General features: G+C 42.8%; 2 protein-coding genes and 1 long non-coding RNA gene across 15 annotated transcripts in view; 1 reads left to right on the forward strand and 2 right to left on the reverse strand.

Annotated features, from left to right (window-relative positions):
- The window catches only part of GPM6B (glycoprotein M6B), a 156875-nt gene extending 148367 nt beyond the window's left edge, over positions 1-8508 (forward strand). For 4 of the 7 annotated variants that reach the window (XM_057717990.1, XM_057717984.1, XM_057717986.1 and 1 more), the window contains 4 exons: positions 859-1030; positions 2850-2923; positions 3775-3840; positions 6546-8508. In XM_057717990.1, coding sequence (XP_057573973.1) covers positions 859-1030; positions 2850-2923; positions 3775-3840; positions 6546-6695 — 462 coding nt within the window. In that variant the 3' untranslated portion in view covers positions 6696-8508. Of the gene's footprint in view, positions 1-858; positions 1031-2849; positions 2924-3774; positions 3841-5006; positions 5130-6545 lie in introns of those variants that run through there. The other 3 variants (XM_057717985.1, XM_057717987.1, XM_057717991.1) reach the window with 1 other exon arrangement.
- On the reverse strand, positions 997-13579 carry LOC130841702 (uncharacterized). Its single transcript, XR_009050263.1, has 4 exons — positions 11165-13579; positions 10436-10565; positions 2090-5512; positions 997-1670 (listed from the first exon to the last, which is right to left on the reverse strand). It is a non-coding gene; the product is annotated as an uncharacterized LOC130841702 (long non-coding RNA).
- A 4922-nt stretch (positions 13580-18501) lies between these two features.
- The window catches only part of OFD1 (OFD1 centriole and centriolar satellite protein), a 74215-nt gene continuing 70601 nt past the window's right edge, over positions 18502-22115 (reverse strand). For all 7 annotated transcript variants that reach the window (XM_057718365.1, XM_057718363.1, XM_057718364.1 and 4 more), the window contains 4 exons: positions 20457-20614; positions 19541-19699; positions 18936-19003; positions 18502-18640 (listed from right to left, as the gene is read on the reverse strand). In XM_057718365.1, coding sequence (XP_057574348.1) covers positions 18598-18640; positions 18936-19003; positions 19541-19699; positions 20457-20614 — 428 coding nt within the window. In that variant the 3' untranslated portion in view covers positions 18502-18597. The remainder of the gene's footprint in view (positions 18641-18935; positions 19004-19540; positions 19700-20456; positions 20615-22115) is intronic.

Raw genomic sequence — 22115 nt, forward strand, 5'->3', positions numbered from 1 at the left:
GGGGGGAGGGACTGGAGGGAGGGAGGCAAGGTGAGCAAGAGGGCATCATCGCAAGGCTCCTGGCTGGTGGTGCGTGAGAGCAGGGGACAGAGGCCGAGGCCGCGGACTCCGGGTTGCTGGGTGGGAGTGAGCATGCGAGGAGGGGGCGAGGCGAGGCGGCTGCACGGCGTTAGGGTGCCGGGTGGGTGCGCGTTCTGAAAATACCACACCCACAGCATTCCTGAGACAGCCTTTTTCAAAGCTCTCTGAAGACTGATAGTCCAAGCAGGTCAGGAAGAAAGGAAAGCAACACGATGCTGTTCCAGGTGAAATCGCCCATGGCGGCACGTGGGCCAGCACGATGGAGCCTCTTCCCACAGCACTTTATCAGGCTCAGTGTGCACGAAGCTTGTGTTCAAGGCTGTTGTAAAGGTGCTAGCATCTAATGCTTTTTAGTAATTTCACAGGATCGTGAAACGAGCCCCGTTCCTTTTGAGAAAGGGCTTCCTATAGCAATGGCTGTGCTATGGCCCATCTCTTATGTAAAACGACGGGCATTAGGGAAACTGGTACGGAGCTATAATTCAGTGGCCTGTGAAAGCATCCAGACGCTATCCCCTGGTAAGTGCGGCCTGGAGGAGGCCCTTAGTCACCACCTAGCTCTGTGACCTTGGACAACTGAGATCCTCTCTTGGCCACTCCTGTCCTTGCTAAAACAGGGCCCCATAAAGTTCCAAGACTTGCCTTGTTGCTGCCGTGGTCCAGGTGGTGCTCTGCCTGCATCCCACAGGTTCGGTGTCGGCTGGAAATGCGTCATCATTCCAGTGGGGGATGGGTTTTGCCCTGGTCAGTGACAGTTCTTTTTCCTTCTCGGCCTAGTTCGTCTTCCTCACCTACGTGCTGGGAGTGGCCTGGCTGGGCGTGTTTGGTTTCTCTGCGGTGCCCGTGTTTATGTTCTACAACATATGGTCTACTTGTGAAGTCATCAAGTCCCCCCAGACCAACGGGACAGCCGGGGTGGAGCAGATCTGCGTGGACATCCGGCAATACGGTACTTCCTCTTGGTGCCCCCAACCCACTGGTAGCCTCTTGTGCATACGTCTGGGCCTCAGTTATTACAGGGGCGTCTATTTCATCCCTTCTATCAGAAGAGTTTATACTCTTTCCCTCAATGTGCTCTATTTTCTGGATGGAAACATCCGTTAGGCTCTTGGGTCCTAAAAAGTGTCATTCAAAATAGTTGTATCTTCAAGTTCAGTACACAGTAAAAGAAACTTTTTATAATGTAAAGCTACTTCATAATGAAGTTCGATCAAAAAAGACCTCTGGATGTTCACTCTAAAAAGAGTATATATGTCTTTTCAGTTTTGTACCATACAATTTTCCATCCAGAATATCGCATGCAGTGTGTATCATCCAATCAATCTGCACATTCAACTCTTCAAATCAGGCCTTTTTAAAATGACCAGTAGCTTTAATGTTGAGAAACAAAACATAAAATCCAGGTGTATTTTAAAGGCCTCAGAAGGTACTCTATCCTATCAAAGGCGCCTGTTGGAAACCTGTTCAAACGTATTTGCTAAGGAGTGGGATCCTCACCCTAAGCAGCTAAGGCAGCTAAGCTTGGTTCGTCTTGACAGGCCCAGAAGGGGCCAGGGCGCCTTCTGTCCATTACCGTAGACCCGACTTCCCTGTGAAGTGAGAGAAGGCAGTCACAGGTCTGCTTCTTAATTTTCCTGTCAGGCTTATTCTCAGCATCTCACCATGAACCATAATACGGAACTTACCTACAACTGCCCATCAGACTAATCTCTTCTCGTAGAGCCAAAGGCTCAACCACACTGTTCTTTAGGATGCATTGAAAACAGAGACTACAGTTGATTTTTAAAGTATTTACAAATGCATATCTAGATGCACACGTACAGCGCTTCCCTGTTCTTAAATATTCACTACAAATGTTTGGTCATCAGTAATCATTTTTTTAAATCGTCTGTGTTGGAAATCAACGCTTTCATCATTTCCCATTCCTTTGAAGCAGACAGACTTACTGTTAGGCCACAGAAAAGGTGGAAGGCATAAGGAATATTTTCAAAAAAAAATCCTTCCTCACCTCCTGGGAGACGAACTCGAGCTATGTTTCTTATGTACGCTCACACCTAGGCATGAGCAGCAACAGCTGCATGGACGAGGTGACTGAAGTGGGGCGTCGGGTACAGTGAGACACTGCAGGCTGCACTGGCCCTGCTCTCTGTGGGGAAGGACAGTGGTTTTCCAATTGGAGTTTCAACCCAGAAGTATTTCCGAGATACCTGAAACACACAACAAAAATGAATAGAAAAGCAAAGACATACAAAATGGAAATCCAGATGACAGAACAGACACATAAATTACTCTGCCGAACTGACGTGAACCTTTCTGAGCAGAGCCTCCCAATTTCCGAATGGAGTTGGGGCGGACCACCGACACAGAGCTTGAGGAGTGAGACCGCAGACCTTGAAACGCAGCGGGGGAAGACGTGTTTGGCTTCAGGAGGAGGAAACACCTTCTGAGGGGAGTTGTCCTGCAGCTGTTGAGCTCGAGTTTATGAATATCAGCTCGACTAACCAAAGCATAATGTGTAGGGCAAAAAATTGAGTTGTCTAATTCTCTTATGGACGAGTTGACTTTGCTCTTGCTCTGTGTCGAAACAGGATTTTTTTATTATTCCAAAAAGCTTATTCTGTGGGGAGTAGATACATCAGTTATCAGCTGTCGAAGAAGCTGGCCTGTGATTGTGTTGTAACTGCCCTTGAAAGTGGTGGGGCCCACTGAGAGCAGGGGTGCTGGAGTTTGCACCAATCACTAACCTGCTGTGGGGACTCGCTTCCCAGGTATCATTCCTTGGAATGCTTTCCCAGGAAGAATATGCGGCTCGGCCCTGGAGAACATCTGCAACACGAATGAGGTAAACCCTGCCCCCTAAGCGGGCTCCTAGGTGACCACTGGGCACCTTGGGCTGAGACAAAGGGTTCTCCCAGGGAGAGAGAGAGCGCAAGAGAGGGCTCTGTGCTGCCATTTTTGACCTAGAAGCTAGCCCTGTGGCCCCGCCCCGCCTGCTGAGCGACAACCCCGCGCCATCGGAGCACTTGCTCTTTTGGCAATCATTAGCGTGATCCCAGCCCTGCAAATCTGAATGTATGTCACATCTTCCCTTCCACCTTCAGAGGTGTTTTCAAAGTAGCACATTTGTCACAGAACCAATGTAACTTTTCAGAGAAGACTGCCCTGAATTTGTCTACAACCAAATTTTTATACATTGTCACTTAGGCTTATGCTTCCAGATTGAGTTGCTGCTATTTCTTGTTCATCCTTGATTGGCAATAAATGCTGACACACTATGGTTTAAAATCTCTCTGCCCTAGAACAGTCTTCAGGCATTGGTTTATAACTGTTTATAAGAGCAGATTCTCAGATGCACTAGTGGGAGCTTGCATGTTCAGGAGAATCCTGACGAGCCACCGAAATAATCAGGGCCTGCCTACCTGGCTGCTCAGCGTGTATATCCAGGATCTGGGCCGCAGGTTGCAGGAGTATTCTAATAGCCTGATGGTGGGGCCCAGCTGCCAGCTATTCCGACGTAATGGGCCTGGGGTACAGCCTGGGCCTCAGGAAGTTTTGAAAGCCCCCCAGATGATTCCAATGTGCACCCAGCCTTCAGCAAACAGCCCTGGGGAGAAAGAGGCAGCCACGCCTGGAACAGTGCAGGCCATTTCCTTCCACACAGAATGCTCACGTCTGTGCCCTGTTCTTTTCTAGTTCTACATGTCCTATCACCTGTTCATCGTGGCTTGTGCGGGAGCTGGCGCCACCGTCATTGCCCTGGTGAGTACTGGTCCCAGGATGGGCCTAGTGCAGTCCCCCCTGCAGTCGTAACAATAACAGATTTCAATAACAGATTTCCCTTCCAGCCATCAAGCCTGGGACTCGACCTTGGTTGTTTCCCCTGTGTAAACTTAACCCCCATGTCTAGCTCGCAGGAAGTATGAGGTGGTGGTCTTGAAATCCATGGTAGGTGATGAAATTTGGCTTCTATGGAAACAATCCGTTTGCTTCTGTTTACGGAGTATATATTGCTGATTCATGACCGTGAACTCATGGCCAATAATAGCACTGTAACTCAAACCTGAATGAAGCTTGTTTATGTTTAACACATATTTGCTCGGTAAGGCCCCTCCCTGGCAGCCTTCCTGCGCGTAGGAGCACTAGACAGCCCTTCAGCAGTGAGGGAACGGGTCAAGAGTGGAAGCACAGAAATGCAAAACACATGGCACTAAATCGAGTGTGAAAAGGACGCTTGTTTATAGACTGAGAGCTGCCACAGGAAGGCAGTGTTGCCTTGGTAGCCTCAGCTTTTCCCCTACTCTGCATGTCCAAGTGGCCGCCGCAGTGCTGAGTCCTGACCTGGGAGTTACAGAGAACTTTCAGCATGAAGGCAAATTCACAGATATGGAAGCTGCATGTATATATAAGTCAGGAGGGCTTGGCTTCTGGTGGCAAGAAAGCTAAGACTGGTAGAGTGAAGGGGAAAACTCACGTGCTCAGAAATGAGTCCTTCCCAGTTTTTCCAACCTTGATGTCATCCCACTGCAGCCGAGGAGAGAACCACCCTTACATCACGGTGGTGACCTGTTCACTGAGCACAAGGCAGGCAGAGGACGAACAGCTGCTGAGCGGGCAGTTTGGGAAAGGAAAGATGAGGGGAAGCAGGGCTTTTTCCCTCATCTTCCTCACCCAGCTCTCTCCGTTATTTTTTAAATATATCCAGTCTTTTTCATAAGCATATGGAGGGGGAGAGCAGAGGACTCATATGTGAAACGCCAAGAACGTGTGTGTGCCAGATATGAAAATCTTCTCCTGTGATTATCAATGGGAAAAAAGAAACACCTCAGGCTCTGAGCTAGAGCCCATCCCCGCCCGAGTTTAGAAGCGTCAGGGCACCGGCCCTCACTGCCTGTATCTTACTCTCCTGTTCTGTTCTCTTCCACCAGCTGATCTACATGATGGCTACTACATATAACTATGCGGTTTTGAAGTTTAAGAGTCGGGAAGATTGCTGCACTAAGTTCTAAGTTGCATAAGGCCAATAAGGAGCTTTAGAGAGCTGTACGCAGTAGCGTGAAATATCACTGACCCCCAGACTAAAGCAGAGTCTAGGTTTCTGCAGTTTTGTTACAGTAATTTGTAAATCGCTTCAGTCGACTCATTTTGCATGGTAGATTAATGAAATGACTTACCGTACATGAACTACAAAATAATGAGATCTGGCTATTTCCACCTTTTGGAAAGGATTCAGTTATTTACTGACATTGGTGAGCATACACTGAAACACAGTTTCCTGAAACTTTGAACAGTATCTCTAAGTGAAGTATTAAAACTTTGGAATACTTGCATTTTCCGTCATTTTTCCTTGCTTGATAACTAATTTCAGTGATGAAAACGAGCACTGAAGATGAAATGGAAGAGAACTGTTTTCATTGGTCTTGTCAGACTCTGTCTGGAAAATATTTTACAAATGTCTTAAATCTGATTACGACTTTTCTTACGATTACAAGGCTCACCACCAAACAAACGCCCCTGAAATAAGCCGACGAAAATTTGAAGAATAAGAACTTTGTTCTCTCTTAAAAAAAGGATTTATGTGTAGTTTTCTTTTTACACAACACCATCAATCCTTTCAGAGCCCACAGAATTGGTAACCCCAAAGGGCTGGGTTTGAGTGAGTAGTAACTGATTCCTCATAGCCACTTCTCCAACTGCATGTAAGATGTTAGTATTCAACAGGGAGAGTAACTGTGCTTGGATCTGAAAGTCTCAAATATGTTGAGAAGGAAATGTAAGGAACCTGACGTGTAGATTTTGCAGGAAAGATGAGGAAAATAGACGGGAAAGAAGTGTTTGCCACGTCAGCTGTAAAGAATGATACTAAAGATTCTGAAGTTTTGTGAAACGAACTCATGGCAGTTATAAAAATGAAAACGGTAGTTTCACTACCAGAAATATGTTAACAGAGACTGCATGCTTTTGCTTATAGTTCTTAATTTTGGTTTTGGCATTCACTTACTTTTTCCATGTTAAATATGTAGTTTTATATTTACTCAAAATAAACATTGTTCACACTTTCAGGCCTTTGGGGGAATTGATTTTTCTCCGCAGCTAGGAAAGATCTTTGCACGACACTGATTCTAAAATAACCACACAGCGTGTTTGTGAACGTCTGCCTTAGTCTTCACAGTTACTCTTAAAATGGTAAAAAGCACCCTGTCGTATTTCATTTTTGCCTTTTCTTAACGGTAACTTTGGCCATTTTCCCCAATTCATTCTGTTTGTGTACTAACTTTTCTTCAGCCTTTTAATATGAAGCGTCCTAGCAGAGCATGCGCTCAGTCTCCGATACCTCTGATAGCAGAATGAGTATTAATATGGAATAACCCTCTCCCTTTTTACAGTACAGAGCGTCTAATCTGCCTCGCAGCTCGCTTTGCCTTCTCACATGCTCACTAGCCATCATGCTCACCCTTCTTTTCCAGATCCACTTCCTCATGATACTGTCTTCTAACTGGGCTTACTTAAAGGATGCAAGCAAAATGCAGGCTTACCAGGATATCAAAGCAAAGGAAGAACAGGAACTGCAAGATATCCAGTCTCGGTCAAAAGAACAACTCAATTCTTACACATAAACGTTTGCCAGAGGGTCTCAGCCGACGAATTTACAGCTCTGACAAATCATCAGACAGCTGCTCTGCAGTACAGACGTGTACCCCACCAAACAAACTCATGTAGACGTCCAAACACTTCACTGTCTCAAGCTGCTGGGATGTATTTCTAGGAAAACCTTCCAGTGGGTAAATCGTTTTCTTTAGAACAGATATTGGAGGTTTCACGAGAGCCATTTTAAAAGGCAACACTTTGACAAAATGATTGTTCATCCCTTTGAAATCTGTGGCATATTCACAATCCTACCAAGACAGGCTGTGAGACTACAACATACCCCTTGATAGGGACCGTGCCATACCAGCGTCAGGGGGTGTGACCACAAGTTCACTTGTGCCATCTGTTCTCAAATAAATGTCTCCAAATAGGGACTAAAATGAAATTGATGTGGCGTTCCATTTCTGACAGCTGACATTTATGAAACTGTTGGCTCAAAGATAGTGATTCTCACAATTGACCTTTTTTTAAAAAATTAGCTGACCTCCCCACCCCTGAGTCTAGGACATATTAATTTCCTGATCCAATCAGAAATCTTTTCCAAGAATGCTAAAATGAACGCGTTATAATAATCCTGCTACATGGAAGAAGCATGGAAGAAGCTAAATTCTGACTAACAAGCTTTTCTGGAATCAATGTTATAATAATTTTAATAAAGCGACCCAGTTGTCATCCTTGAGAAATAAATGTCAGCTCTGCCTTAATGAGTATTTGCTTTCAATTGCTAAAGTTACAACAGGTGACCACCCCAAATCCTTCATAGAATTTTGTTCCACAAATGTTTTTCTTAATTAAAAAGTGTTACCTTATTAAAATGACCACCACTCAAAACCATTTTTACGTGGTCTGAATAGTGAGTTTACAGTTTCATACCAACTATCGAAAACCTAATTACCAACAGACCACAGACCGCCTACTTTTATAGACTTGAATACTGAAGTAACTTCAATTAGGGTTGGTATTTCACTTTTTCTTAGCTTCCTGGAATATTCAATGTTCAGTAAAAAACAACAACAAAAAAACAAAAAAACCCAACTGCTTGAGTTTAAGCCATCTTCAACAGAAACTTGCCTTCTAAATCATTGTGTTTCAGAACATTAAGTGACTGTAGGTATCGGGTATTAGTGATGGTAACCTTTGTGTTGTTCTTTATGAAATGATACACGTAACTGTTGGGTGCATCAGTGCTTTTTAAAGGGGGCTGCATAATAGCGGGTTAACTATGTATATTCATGTTAAGAATTACCTTGGGGTCTGGCTGTTTCCTGGATTTTAAAACATATCCTTGTGCAGAAATGTGTTAAAATGAAAGGAAGCATACCTTTATCAGATGCTATTAAAATCTGAACAAGTATTTCATTTGGATTCTTTTTGTTGGTGGTGTTAATGCCTAAAAATGCCTATTTGGATTTTGACTATTTTTTTTTTTTTAATTGGGAGACTTTCTCTTCTGCGTAGAACAGTTGTTCCAGAATAGCTTGGTGTTTTGTTTTCCTCTTGCATGACAGACAGATATTTTTTCCAGCAGTGGAGGTGCTGTTTGAGTCCAGTGTTCTAGAGGAGGCAGTGTCTAAAGCCTAATTTTACTTTTCTAATTCTGGTAGCTATTGCCAGGAATTTTTGAAAGTTTTCTTTAAGTAGTCTAATATTTTTTATGTAAAGAGCATTAAATTTTGCTATGTATAAATTTTTGTAACCTAACAGTGAATCAATATTTTCTATCAGTGCCAAGGGCTTCCTGTAGTTCTATTCAAGTGTTACAATAAATATTTGTAGATAATAGTCAATACTTGTGTATGCTTATTTTAAACATCTATTTAGGTGGAAATAGCTGTGGATGTATTACGAGAAATGAAATAAAAATTATAGCTTCATTCACTTGCCTTTTTACCATACATAAATACTATCTTTCTCTGTCCTGGGTATGGTGTCATTTTTAAACAGTATGCATAATCAAGAGTCTAAGTACCACATGGTTCATTTCTGACAGAAACCTCTTTTAAAGCAAGAGCAATTTGAGAAAACACCGTAACCCGCTGGGCTGTGTTTTATATCAAGTGCCACTAACACTTTAGCATATAATTTTTATGACTAGCTTCACACTTATATATCAGATTAACACAAAGCTTTAAGTCTGGGAAAAGTGGAAACAAAGAGGAACCTTCATAAAAGGTCCACATACCATTGGCTGTTTTACAAACCCAAGATATAAACGTCTACTCAACAGGGTTCTAACTGTGTGGCGCACAGGGAACTATATTCACTATTTTGTAGTAAACTATAAGGGAAAAGAACCTGAAAAAGCATACACACACACACACACATAAAATACACACACAAGACAACTGAATCACTTTGCTATACACCAGAAACTAACGCAACATTGTAAATCAACTCTACTCCAATAAAAAAAACTCTACTGAACTATTTAGATCAGTCATTTGCCAAAGCAGCAGAGCTAAATGTGTCACTTAGGATTTCATTTTATAATCTCTTTAAACTACTCCTCTGTCAGCATGATTGTACATTTGGACTTTCTACATCTGACCTCTCATAGTAAGGAGGGCTTTTGTCACTGTTGACACACTGACGTTTCTAAACGAGGTGCTGCCTCCGGATCATCACCCCCTCATTCACGCGCAGCAGGAGAACCATCAGGAGCCCAATTAGTACGCTGCTGGCCCCACTGCTTAATACTGTCTGTTTCTGGAGCCTTGTGTGCAGTTATTTCTTAACTTACATAAGATCACATGCACTATCTTAATTATTGACAGCAATCCTGCCACAAAGTGTAGGAACCTCTAGAGGGTGAGGCCGACATTTTTCCATTTCTCTAGTTATACCTTGTGAAACTTGATTTTTAAGAAATGGAAATCAAGTCAAAGTTATATTGGAGGGACCCACTCCTTTAAAAACCAACAAGCAAAATACTTTAAGTCCATTAAAAAATGATGACCAAAGATGCCACAATAAAATTTTTGAGAAAATCATTTAGGGCTTTTTAATCCTATTGCTCTAATCCAGGCAAGCCTCAGAACACTGCAAGTTCGGTTCCAGACCACTGCAGTACAGCGAATATCAAATATCACGAAGAATAACAAACTTTTTGGTTCTCCAGTGTTTATAAAAGTTACTCTATACCGTGGTCTAGTAACATCTGCAATAACATCATGTCTAAAAAAACAATGTACACACCTTAATTAAAAGATACTTCATTGCCAAAAATGCTGTTCATGAGCTGAGCCTTCACTGAGTTGTAATCTCTTTGCTAGTGGAGGGTTTGAAATGGTGTCCCATTTTGGTAATTCTAACACTAAGACACAATGTGAGCAAATGTTGTTGGAAAAATAGCACCAATAGACTTGCTCTATGCAGGGTTGCCACAGACCTTCAATTTGTAAAACTCATAGCATCTGTCACAGGCAATGAAACAGGGTCTGCCTGCATAACGATTTAAGAGGCAGTCCACTTTATTACTTTTCCTAAATGGTGGCATCTTTTGCTAACTAGGGCAGGGCTAACTCGGGAGTTTCTGAAAAATTACAGGTTTTACTTAAGGTACCGTTTTCAAAATGAGTGGCAGGAGGAGTAAAAAGTTTTGAAGAAAGAAAAATACAACTACAGGTCAGTCAGGTTTGGCAAAAAACAGTCTATTTCTAAACTGCCCCTCAATCTTCCTGCTTTGATATTTGAACTTTATTGTACCTACCTGGGGAAGATTTAAGTAGACTCAGTTCAGAGGGTCTCGCGCAGGCAGGAGCAGGCAGCCTGCAGGGGAGCGTCTCACATTTTGCAAGCTGTATTCACAGGCATCTGAGACGGTACGACCATCTGAAATGCTACATAAAGAGATGACTTACTTTTCTTTAAACAGACTCTAACCTCATATGGAGCATTAAGAATACTGCTTAGGCTTCTAGGTGGAATCTAAAGGGTACAAATGAACTTATTTACAAAACAGAAGTAGAGTCACAGATGTAGCAAACAAACTTATGGTTACCAGGGGATGAGAGGGAGGGATAAATCCGGATATTGAGATTGACATATACACACTACTACACGTAAAATAGATAAGATAAAATAAGAACCTGCTATATAGCACAGGGAACTCTACTCAATACTCTCTAACGACCTATATGGGAAAAGAATCTTTAAAAAAAAAAAAAAAAGAGTGGATATATGTATAACTGAATCACTTTGCTGTACACCTGAAACACAACATTGTGAATCAACTATACTCTGATAAAAACTGTAAAAAAAAAAAAAAAAGACTACTACTTAGAATTTGTGGACTGACAGAAAAAATACAAATAAATAATGTAGCTACCAAACCTGAAGCTAGGAAACTGAAAGACTACAATAAGTTATTTCGACAAAGGCTTTGAAAATATAAGGGGGAGTGGGGAGTGAGTAATACTAGCAAGTGTTAAAACGTTACCTGAAGGTTTAGGTCTAAGACAGTGACACAGGAGTCTCCTCAACGCCCCTTCCTCCCGTGGACATACCGAATATACTACTGCACAAGGAGCAAGTTTTTCTGAAAAAAAAAAAATTAAAAACTAGCTGAACTGCTCTTACACAGCTAGCAAACAAGAAAATACCCGTCGAAACGGGCAGAAAAGGCTCATATTCTCACCATGAACCCTAACTCCAGCACAGCACCATACACTCAGGTGGGCACTCCCAACTCCAGCGTTCTCCCTGAAGAACAAAGGGTTTGGACCCCACACCTAGCACCCCAACTTTTAAGACTTCCACCTAAGGAATGGATCCCCACCCCCACCCAAAACACCTAATTTTAGGACCTACAGGCAAGAAACCCACAAGACTTTAACAGTTCTTACCCAGCTCTAGAGGACCCACCAGCTCCTAGTCTTTCCCTGAAAAGGCTCTATTTGCATATATTAAAAGCTGCTGCCGGAGTCAGGCTTCTAATTTAGCACACATCTAAGGGCTGACTGCCATCCTCCCCAGAGACCAAGGAGTCCACTGAATACCTCCTCTGCCTGCTCCCTCTAGCCTACTCCAAATCACCAGTATCTCCCAGGAAGGAGCTGATACACACATCTGTGCTCCAGCTTTAGCAGCTGCCAGCCAAGGGACAGATCCCCAGACTGTCTGGCTCTGATGACCACTAGGGCTTGCATTCACAAGTCCTACAGGACTGTAGCAAACAAAGCAGCAGCTCTTAACAGGCACAGGAGCACCCCCTGCAGCTATACACCCAGGCCAAGTGCAGAGGGAGCAGGCAAAAACCCGTATCTCCCAGTTTATCCCAGCAAAGGGCCTAACTACACACTTTCCCATCTGAGGGTTCAGCTTCCAACTGACCTGCATCTAGGTGCTGACTGTGATCCTCTCTACTGGGACAATGACCAGTCTTGACACACCCTTAACTACTAAGAAGCACCAAGAACAAAGAAGGCAGCTTGGACTGTCACAAAGGTTCTAGAAGCAACCAAAAGCTTGGGCTGGGCTAAGTTCATCTCTCGCATGTGGCCACTCTGTCAAGACTGGGAGAGGTGGCTGTTTAAAGTACAGAAACCAACACAGACAGTCAAGGAAAATGAAGAAACAATGAACTATGTTCCAAACAAAAGAACAAGATAAAACTCCAGACACAGACCTTAATGAAATGGAAATAAGTGACTTACCTGAGAGTTCAAAGTAACAGTCGTACAGAGGAAAAAACAAAGGAATTACAAAACCATCAGAAAACAATTAATAAAATGGCAATTGTAAGTCCATACCTATCAATCGTTACTGTAAATGTAAACAGGCTCAATTCTCAGATTAAAACACACAGAGTGAACTGAATCACTTTTCTGCACACTTGAAACTAACACAACATTGTAAATTAACTCTACTTCAATAAAAAAGACAAGACACAGAGTGGCTGAACAGATTAAAAAAAAAAAAAAAAAACATGACCCATAAATATGCTGCCCCAAAGAGACTCACTTTAGCTTTCAGGAGAAACCAGATTCAAAGCAAAAGGAGGAGACAACCGGCAAGTCAAGTGAGTAGCACGCATTGGGATCGCTGGGCAGATATTCATTACCGGACCCGATCCTCCTGGTGCACATTTCTCCACTTGGGGCCACAGACTGTGGACTGGGGACCAGGCTCTATTTTTTTCGAACGTCCCTGGGTCAGGTATGACTGCCAGGGAGGGGACCGATTCCTCCCTCCCCAACACTCCTCCTGGCCCGTGCTTGGCTGGTTCCAGGGACCGGAATGCGCTTCCACAGGCCAGCCTCAGCCGGTGCAAACACACTGAGAAATTGTTGCCCTCATCTTCAGTCAATATCACGCCCTCTGTGCATGCATGAAGACAGTTTCCCTTTTAACCCCTCGCTGCCACCGCGACAAGGCAACATCCCAAATTAGACAAATAAAAATACGGTAATATTGAAAATTTTTTCTACAATGCAAAGGGAAGGAAAAAATATTCCATGCAAACAGAAGCCAAAAGATAGCAGAGGTAGCTATACTTTTATCAGACAAAGTAGATTTTAAGCCAAAGGCTGTAACAATAGACAAAGAAGGTCATTATGTAATTATGTAGAGGTCAGTTCACCAAAAGGATATAACATTTGTAAATATTTATGCACCCAATGTAAGAGCACCTAAATTTTTTTTTTAATATTTACATATTTATTTGGTTGCACTGGGTCTTAGTTGCAGCAGGCAGGCTCCTTAGTTGTGGCTCAAGGGCTCCTTAGTTGTGGCATGCAAACTCTTAGTTGCAACATGCATGTGGGATCTAGTTCCCTGACCAGGGATTGAACCTGGGCTCCCTGCATCTGGAGCACAGAGTCTTAACCACTGCACCAGCAGGGAAGTCCCCAAGAGCAGCTAAATATATAAAGCAAATATCAACAGACCAGGGAATTCCCTGGTGGTCTGGTGCTTAGGATGTGGTGCTTTCACTGCCGAAGGCCCTGTTCAACCCCTGGTTGCAGATCTAAGATCTCACAAGCCATGTGGTCTGGCCACTATATATATAGGGGTGTGGCTGTGTGTGTGTGTGTCTGTGTGTGTGTATACACAGACCTGAAGGTAGAAACAGATGGCAATACAATAACAATAGGGGGCTTCAATACCCCCCTTTCAACAACAGATACATAATCCAGACAGAAAATCAGTAAGGAAACACTGGACTGAAATAACATGTTGGACCAAATGGACTTAACAGACATTTACGGGAGCAAAATACACATTCTTTTCAAGCATACATGGAATATTCTCTAGAACAGATCACACGTTAGGCTACAACACAAGTCTTAACCAATTTAAGATAACTGAAATCATATCAACCATCTTTTCCAACTACAATGGTATGAAGCTAAAAATGAAGTACGAGAACAAAACTGGAAAATTCAAAAACACATGAAAATTAAACAACACACTCCTGAACAACAAATGGGTTGAAAAATAAAGAGAAATAAAAAAACTTCTTGATATTGAAAATGGAAACACAACATACCAAAACTTAAAGGATGCAGCAAAAGCAATTCTAATAGGGCAATTTAGAGCAAAAACTGTCTACATTAAGAAACAAGAAAGGTGTCAAATACCCAATCTAACTTTACACCTCAAGGCATTAGAAAAAGAAGCCCAAAGTTAGCAAAACGAAGAAACTATAGATCAAAGTGTAAATAAATGAAAGAGACTAAAAAGACAATAGAAAAGACCAATGAAACTAAGAACTGTTTTTTTAAAAAAACAAAACTGACAAGTCTTTAGCTAGATTAGCCTCGAAGAAAAGACTCAAAATTATAAATGAAAGAGGAGACATTACAACTGATACCACACAAATACATAGGATCATAAGAGGTGGCAGTGAACAATTAAATGCCAACAAACTGGACAACCTAGAAGAAATGGATAAATTCCTAGAAACATACAACCTTCCAAGACTGAATCGTGCAGAAACAGAACATTTTTAAATCAGTAATCAGAAATCTCCCAACAAAAAAAAGACCAGATGGCTTCACTGGTGAATTCTACTAAACATTTAACGAGTTAACTCCAATTATTCTCAAATTCCTCTAACAAACAGAAGAAGAGGGAACACTTCCAAACTCATTTTATAAGTCTAGCATTAACCAAATACATAAATCAGACAAGGACACTGTAAGAAAATTACAGGTCAATATGCTTGATGAACACAGATACAAAAATCCTCAACAAAACATTAGCAAACAGAATTCAACAGGACCTTAAAAAGATCACACATCATGATCAAATGAGATTTAGTCTAGGGATGCAAGGATGGTTCAACATGGGCAAGTCAATGAATGCAAAACACTACCTTAACAAAATGAAGGATAAAAATAATGATTGTCACATTAGATGAATAAGCATTTGACGCAGTTCAACATCTTTGCATGATAAAAACTCTCAACAAACTGAGTATAGAGGGAAAGTGCCTCAACATAATAAAAGCCACATATGACAAGCCCACAGCTACCACCATACTCAACAGTGAGAAGCTGAAAGCTGTTCCTCTGAGATCAGGAACGACAAGGATGTGTAACTCTCACCACTTTATTCAACACAGTACTTGAACACCTAGCCAGAGCATTTAGGCAATAAACATTAACAATGAACTATCAGAAAGAGAAATTAAGAGAACACACCATTTCCAATTACATCAAAAAGAGTAAAACACTTAGAAATAAATTTAACCAAGGAGAGCAAAGATTTGGACACTGAATACTATAAGACACTGATGAAAGAAACTGAGGACAGTTTCTTGCATTGGAAGAATATCATTAAAGTGTCCATTCTCCCCAAAGCAATCTACAGATTCAATGCAATCCCTATCAAAATTCAAAAGGCGTTTTTTACAGAAATAGAAAAAACAATGCTATGCTTTGTATGGAACCACAAAATAAAATAAAACCCCACATAGCTAAAGCAATTTTAAGAAAAAATACAGTTCGAAGCATCATTCTTGCTGACCTTAAGCTATATTACAAAGCTACAGTGATCAAAAAAGTATGGAATTGGCATTAAGACAGACATATAGATCAATGGAACAGAATAGAGCCTGGAAATAAACCCATGTATATATGGTCAACTGATTTCTAAAAAAAGAGCCAAGACTATGTAAGAGGGAAAGAATAGTCTCATCAGTAAGTGGTGCTGGGAAAATTGTATAGGCACGTGCAAAAGAACGAGACTTGATTCCTATCTTACACCACACACAAAAATCAACTCAAAATGGATTAAAGATTGAGCATAAGACCTGAAACCATAAAATTCCTGGAAGAAAACATAGGGGCTAAACACTGGTCTTGATGATGATTTTCTTTGATTTGACACCAAAGGCAAAACTAAACAAGTGAGACTACGTTCAATTTAAAAGCTTCTGCACAGCAAAGGAAATAACAAAATGAAAAGGTCATCTACAGAATGTGAGAAAATATTTGTAAACCATGTTTCTGATAAGAGGATAATATCCAAAATATATACAGAACTCGTACAACTCAATAGCAAAAAAAAAACAAGCCGTTCAATTAAAAATAGGCAGAGGAACTAAATGGACATTTTCTCCAGAGGTAACATACAAATGGCTAACAGGTACATGAAAAGGTGCCCAACTTAAGTAATCATCAGGGAAATGCAAATCCAAACCACAATGAGATATCACCTTATACACGCTTAAAGAGCTATCATCGAAAAGACAAGAGAAGTGTTGATCTGGCAATTTGACTTCTGGGTATTTATCTAAAGGAAATGAAAACACAATCTTGAAGAGATATCTGCATTGCTGTGTTCACTGCAGCATTATTCCCAACAGCCAAGACAGAAAACATCAAAGGCTGAGTGAGTAAAGAAAATGTGGTATACATACACACAATGGAATATTATTCAGCCATGGGAAAAAAGGAAATTCTGCCATTTGCACCAACATGGCTGGACCTCGAGCTCATTATGCTAAGTGAAACAAGGCAGAGAGAGACAAATTCTGTATGCTCTCACTTATATGTAGAATCCAAAAAAGCTGAACTCACAGAAACAGAGAGAAAAATGGCAGTTACCAAGGGCTGGGGAGTGGGGGGGGGGGGGGGGGGGGGGGGGGGATGGGGAGAGGAGCTGTTGGTCTAAGAGCACAAACTTTCCATTAGAAGATAAATTCAAGGGATCTAATGCACAGCACAGTGATTATAGTTCATACTGTATTATATACTTGAAAGTTGCTGAGAGTAGGTCTTAAATGTTGTCATGAAGTGGTAATTATGTGGCATGATGCAGGTGTTACTTACTGCTATGGTCTTTGTCAGTTTGCAATATAAATATATCACATCAACATGTTCTATACCTTAAACTCACACAATGTTGTATGTCCATTATATCTTAAAGCTGGAAGGGAAAATGTTATGTGAGGTGCTGTTGAAAGAGAGGATGCCAAGCTCTTGGTGGCGATATGGTTCAATGTATGAGGAGCTAAGTGTAATAATAAATGATGCTGCACAGCTTATTTCTTTCCATTATTTTCCAAGGTATATTTAAATGAAAAATTCCTTAGCAGCCTAAAGAATAATAAACATCCCCAAGTCTCCTTCCCGCTTTGTTACGAACTTAATGGCCAAACAAGTTTCATCGGCAAAAACAACTGAGCCCAGTCTGTATATGTAAAGGGAAAGGAATCCTGTAAAGGGAAAGGAATCCTGTAGGGTTTTACTGGAAACACCAGACCAGCCCTGCCTCTGTTAGGCACTGGGTGACCACTGGTTAGCACTGAAAGTCTCATGTCCCGGGAAACCCCTCGGGCCAGGCACCCTCAGAGAAGTTCTGTGTGCGCTTTTTAATGACACTGCCAGTATCGTCACCAGAGAACTTATCCGAGATGCTCCCACATGCAAGCAAGATGCTGGGGTGACAGCTGCAGGGGTACAAAGATGAAGGAGAGAGTGAGCAAATGAGTCTCCTCTTCCCTTTTTGAAAGTTATGCTGGTGCTACATTTGAGTGCAGTTTCCTTGATTTGGGCGACATGTAGTTTCTAAAGGTCATTCTGGCGAGGGACATCCAATGGGTGACTTACTGTAAGACCCGGGATGTCTTCCACTGGACCAGCTCCAGAACAGCCCAGGTCAGAGGCAGCACCCATCCCAACACCCGGGTATACATCCTGGCTCTGTAACCTGACGGCCATGTGACCTTGGCCAAGTCACTATCCTCTCTGTGCCTCGCATTTCCTGATCTGTGAAATGTGGACACTCACCGTACCTACATTTTGTATGGCTGATATGAGCACTGAGTGAATTAGTACCTATATAAAGGTTTAAAACTGTACCTGGCACACAGCAAGTACTCAATAAATGTTACCTTCTCTTTTAATCAACATCTAAAAAAGGTTTGTGTTGATTCTCCAGAAAAAGATGTCAAAAGTAAAAGATGAGAGGTGATATCATACTATTTCTAGAGCCTAGAATAGAAAAAGCCATGTCCTTATTTTCAGGGAAAAATCACAAGGAGAGTGTCAGGGAAGATGGCCTCTTGTTTGACAGGTGGTAGCCCAACTCTACAGAGGAAGGAACACAGCTGAAACTTTCAAAATCCAGGCCTAGAACTTGACCAATAAGAAGAGTTTTCAAGTAGATATAACCTAAGACAAAAATGGGGAAAAAAAATGGCAGCTCATTTCAGTGTAATGAAAGGCCTAAGAATGAGAAACCCTGAAGAAGTGTCACTTGACTACATTATTTTTCATTTATACACTATAGTACCAAACAGAATTAAGAAAAAAAATCACACTGGATTGCACGTGAATTTTTATTGAGCATTTTGTCTTATTACAGAGAACTCACAGGCCTTGAGTCACCATATCTGAGTGAGAAGCTGGGCAGCAAACATGGTTACCAAATGTCATCTGGTTCCTCAGGAGAAAAGCCTGTGAAACTAGATTAGAGGAAGACAAAAAATTTGAAAATCTGTTATATTCTTGTCAAGTTTATTCAGGGATCTCTACCATGTTCTCATTCTTTCCCTGTGGGGCTTCTGCCCTTGTCTACGATTTGTATCAGCGGCAACTTCGCAGGTTAAAAAATGCAATAGATTTTTTTTTTTTTTTGAAGTCAGTGATTTTGATTTAGTTTCTTAGAGGCAGACTCAAATATCTGAACATTTCCCTGGCTAAGAAAACCAGCAATATGATAACGGTTTGCATAAGAACACAATGTTGGGGACACCATACCTCTCATCTTTGTCACTAGATGGCAGGGTGTCCACTTGTGAGCCCTCTCTGACCACCTTTTTTGAACTCTGACACAAGAGGACAAGAGAAGAATTTTGCAATTAGATGTGCATTCACTTTATAAAACACTTTATGATTTCTTTAAGAACTATTTTTGAAATATATATGCAATTTAAGACTCTAAAAAAGCAGTGACTTTCAAACATGACATTTAGCAAGCACATCAGAATAAACTACCTGGAAGGCATTCTAAGTACCCATAGTACTTTACACTTGCATAACATGACTGTCTCAGGACCAATGCATTCATTATTCATTCATAGGGCTTTCATTATATTTCTTATTCTTATAATAAGAGACATTCCAACTTTTACAAGCGTTAACAAAATCTCTTCAAACTTTTACCCAAGCAAAAGTGATGACATTTTGTCAGTAGTGTAAGATATTGAAAAGCCTCAACGTTCCATGTGAACTTTGGATTTTCTATGCTTTTCACCTTTGTCTCCAGTGGAGAAGGCAGATCCCTATCCCAAGGTTTTCAAATAAACCACAGAAGGCCTTGGCACCCACCACCCACAGAAGACACCCGTCCACAGCATCAGCACCTTATCTGTGGTGTCCTGGTCTTGCTCCTGTTGGAGGATTTTCATGTATTTCTCTAAAAGATTTTCACCACAAACAGATTTAGATTTGTCTTTCATTTCCTGAATACTCATTTCGAATTCTTTTTCCGTTTCCATCCTCAATGATTCTTCAATTAGCCTCTGAAATAGATGGGTACCAAAATAAGAAATATACAATTACATCTTTTAAAACTTCTAAGGGTTGAAAAATGCACGGTAATATAATCCTGACCCTTTAAGTACAACCTGCATGCCAGAGAACTGCTTCTTTTTTAATTGAAGTCATTGCTACCATCAAAGGGGGACAAAAACACGTCATCTCAATGACAGAAGGGATTAATCTGCCTCAACTGTCCCATGCGTTAGACCAAATTAACCAGGAATCCAAGGGCCCTCCACACGGAAGATTAATTTACGTAAAACTCAGCAGGCGTGTGAAGTGGCCGGAGCAATCCGTCTGGGACCAGAATCAGGGCCAGAAGAGCACCAGAGGAAGAAGGGCACAGTGAGCCCCAGATGCCACCTCCCCTGGGTTCCTCAAGTCCCAGCAAGCCAACCCTGGGAGTCTCTTCTTTCAACCTCATTTATAACGAGAAGATCAACAGCAAAACAAGGTCCTCCTCATTTACGAGCCTGTTTTCAGGACCTGATGAGGATGCACGTGCACGGGCCTCGCCATGCTACCCTGAACCGGGAAAGGCAGGAGGCCTGCATGCCCCACAGCTGTCCTCAGCACTCTCCAGCAAAGGACAGGGTTGCAGGCCGCTGAGGCTTGTTCACTTTCCCGCTGCTCCTAGGACTTCGGGACACATGCAGCACTCACCCTCCCGAGAGCAAGGCGCTTGCTGCAGGTGCCCTACGGAGCAGCTAGAACAGAGAACTCACTGCGTATCATTACCCTTTCCTGGTCCAGTTTCTCCAGTTCTCGCTGTTCCCTTTCCAGGGCTTCTTGACGCTCACTCTGCCTCCACTCTTCTTCCTGCCTTTGTTCCTTTGCTTGCTGTTCCCATATTTCTTCTTCTTCCTTCTGTTCCCTAAGTGGTTTCTGATCTACACCTAATGGGACAGAAAATAAAGAATGAATAGCTCCCAGCAGCAGATCCTTCAAAACAAACGTGCAATTGGCTTGCAGGGGCCTTGCCAAGCCCCAGGGAGACTGCGTGATTCTCAGCCGCCTCTGTGCACCTGCTTCACCCGCACGGCCTTCGCATCCCCAGACCCGCTCCCAGCAGCGCGCCCTGCCCACCACTCACCTCAATGAGATGAGCCCAGGTCATCCTCAGCACCAGGACGTCCACTGTCCTCCCCCCGCACCACCTCCTCCCTCCTCGCCAGGGCGAGCCCTGCATTTCTGCCTCTACATTTGGCTCCAAGCCCACCCCATCCTTATGATTTGCAACCACCGTCCTCATTTATTTCCACAGCACTTTTGTCACCACCCCCCCCACCCCCAACTCCCAGAGAAGCGCTCGAGTCTCTCCTGCCCAGAGCACAACAAAACCACCACCCTCACCTCCCTGCTTGGGCCACCCTGCAGTCACTCCACTTCCTCCAGGCTGATCCCTCCCTGGGGTTTTGGCTACCGGCTCTGTCCTGATCATTCCCAAGCACTTTCTCTAGTCCTGATCTCTCTCCCAGGCTTCACATCCATGCTTTTATCAGGGAAGTTCCCTGCCATCTGCACGTGGAAATCCTGTAACAGTGGCTTCATTCCTGTCCCTTTCATTGGGCTCTTTCTATGCTCTGTCCACAAAGCCACCAGGGCTTACAGCTTCTACCACCTCCTCCTCCTCCTGCTGCTGCAATGAGGGTCCTTACCACCACTTACCTGGACAGCTCAAATACTGGAGTCTACACGCTCCCTGACACGAGTCTCTCGGCTTTCGAGCCCCACCCCCACTTCATTAGCACCAGTCACTTCCTGAAGGCCAGGATTTGCTGTGCACCATCCCTGCTCTGGCAGAGTCCAAACCCATGGCAGCCTAGGCTCCGACAACCTGCCTTTTTCTTTCTGGACTGACTTCCTCTACGACCATCACTTTTGCACTCAAAACACCCTACCTCCACCAGCACACTCACTGTTTCCTGACTCGAGCGGCTCTTCCCTGCTCCCGCCCTTGCTTCTGTGGTCTCCCCAACCTAACGTGCTCCCTCCCCACCACCCCTCCCACAAAACCCTACCTACCACGAGAGTCCTCACCCAAGTGCACCTACATATACCCACAGGGGCAGAGAGTCTCTCCAGCACCATAGTCACACAGTATTCTGTGCTTGCCTTGTCCAAAACCCTGTGTATCTATTTTCTACTCCTTCCAGGCAAGGACACCATGCTTTATTTATCTGTCAACTCCCTATAGCCCACAGCACAAGTCCCTGCGCCTCACAGGTTTAATTAAATTCCAATCCCGCTGATGACTGTGCTGACCTTTCTCCTCCAGCTCTGGCCTAGAGCCTCATTCTTTCCCCCTAAACAACGCTAAGACACAGACAAATTCATAGATTCGCCAGAGGACTTTGAACCTCTCTGCTGTGCCCTGTTCTACGTCACCAACAGAAC

This window comes from Hippopotamus amphibius, chromosome X (genome assembly GCF_030028045.1).
Source record: "Hippopotamus amphibius kiboko isolate mHipAmp2 chromosome X, mHipAmp2.hap2, whole genome shotgun sequence".
NCBI lineage: Eukaryota > Metazoa > Chordata > Mammalia > Artiodactyla > Hippopotamidae > Hippopotamus > Hippopotamus amphibius.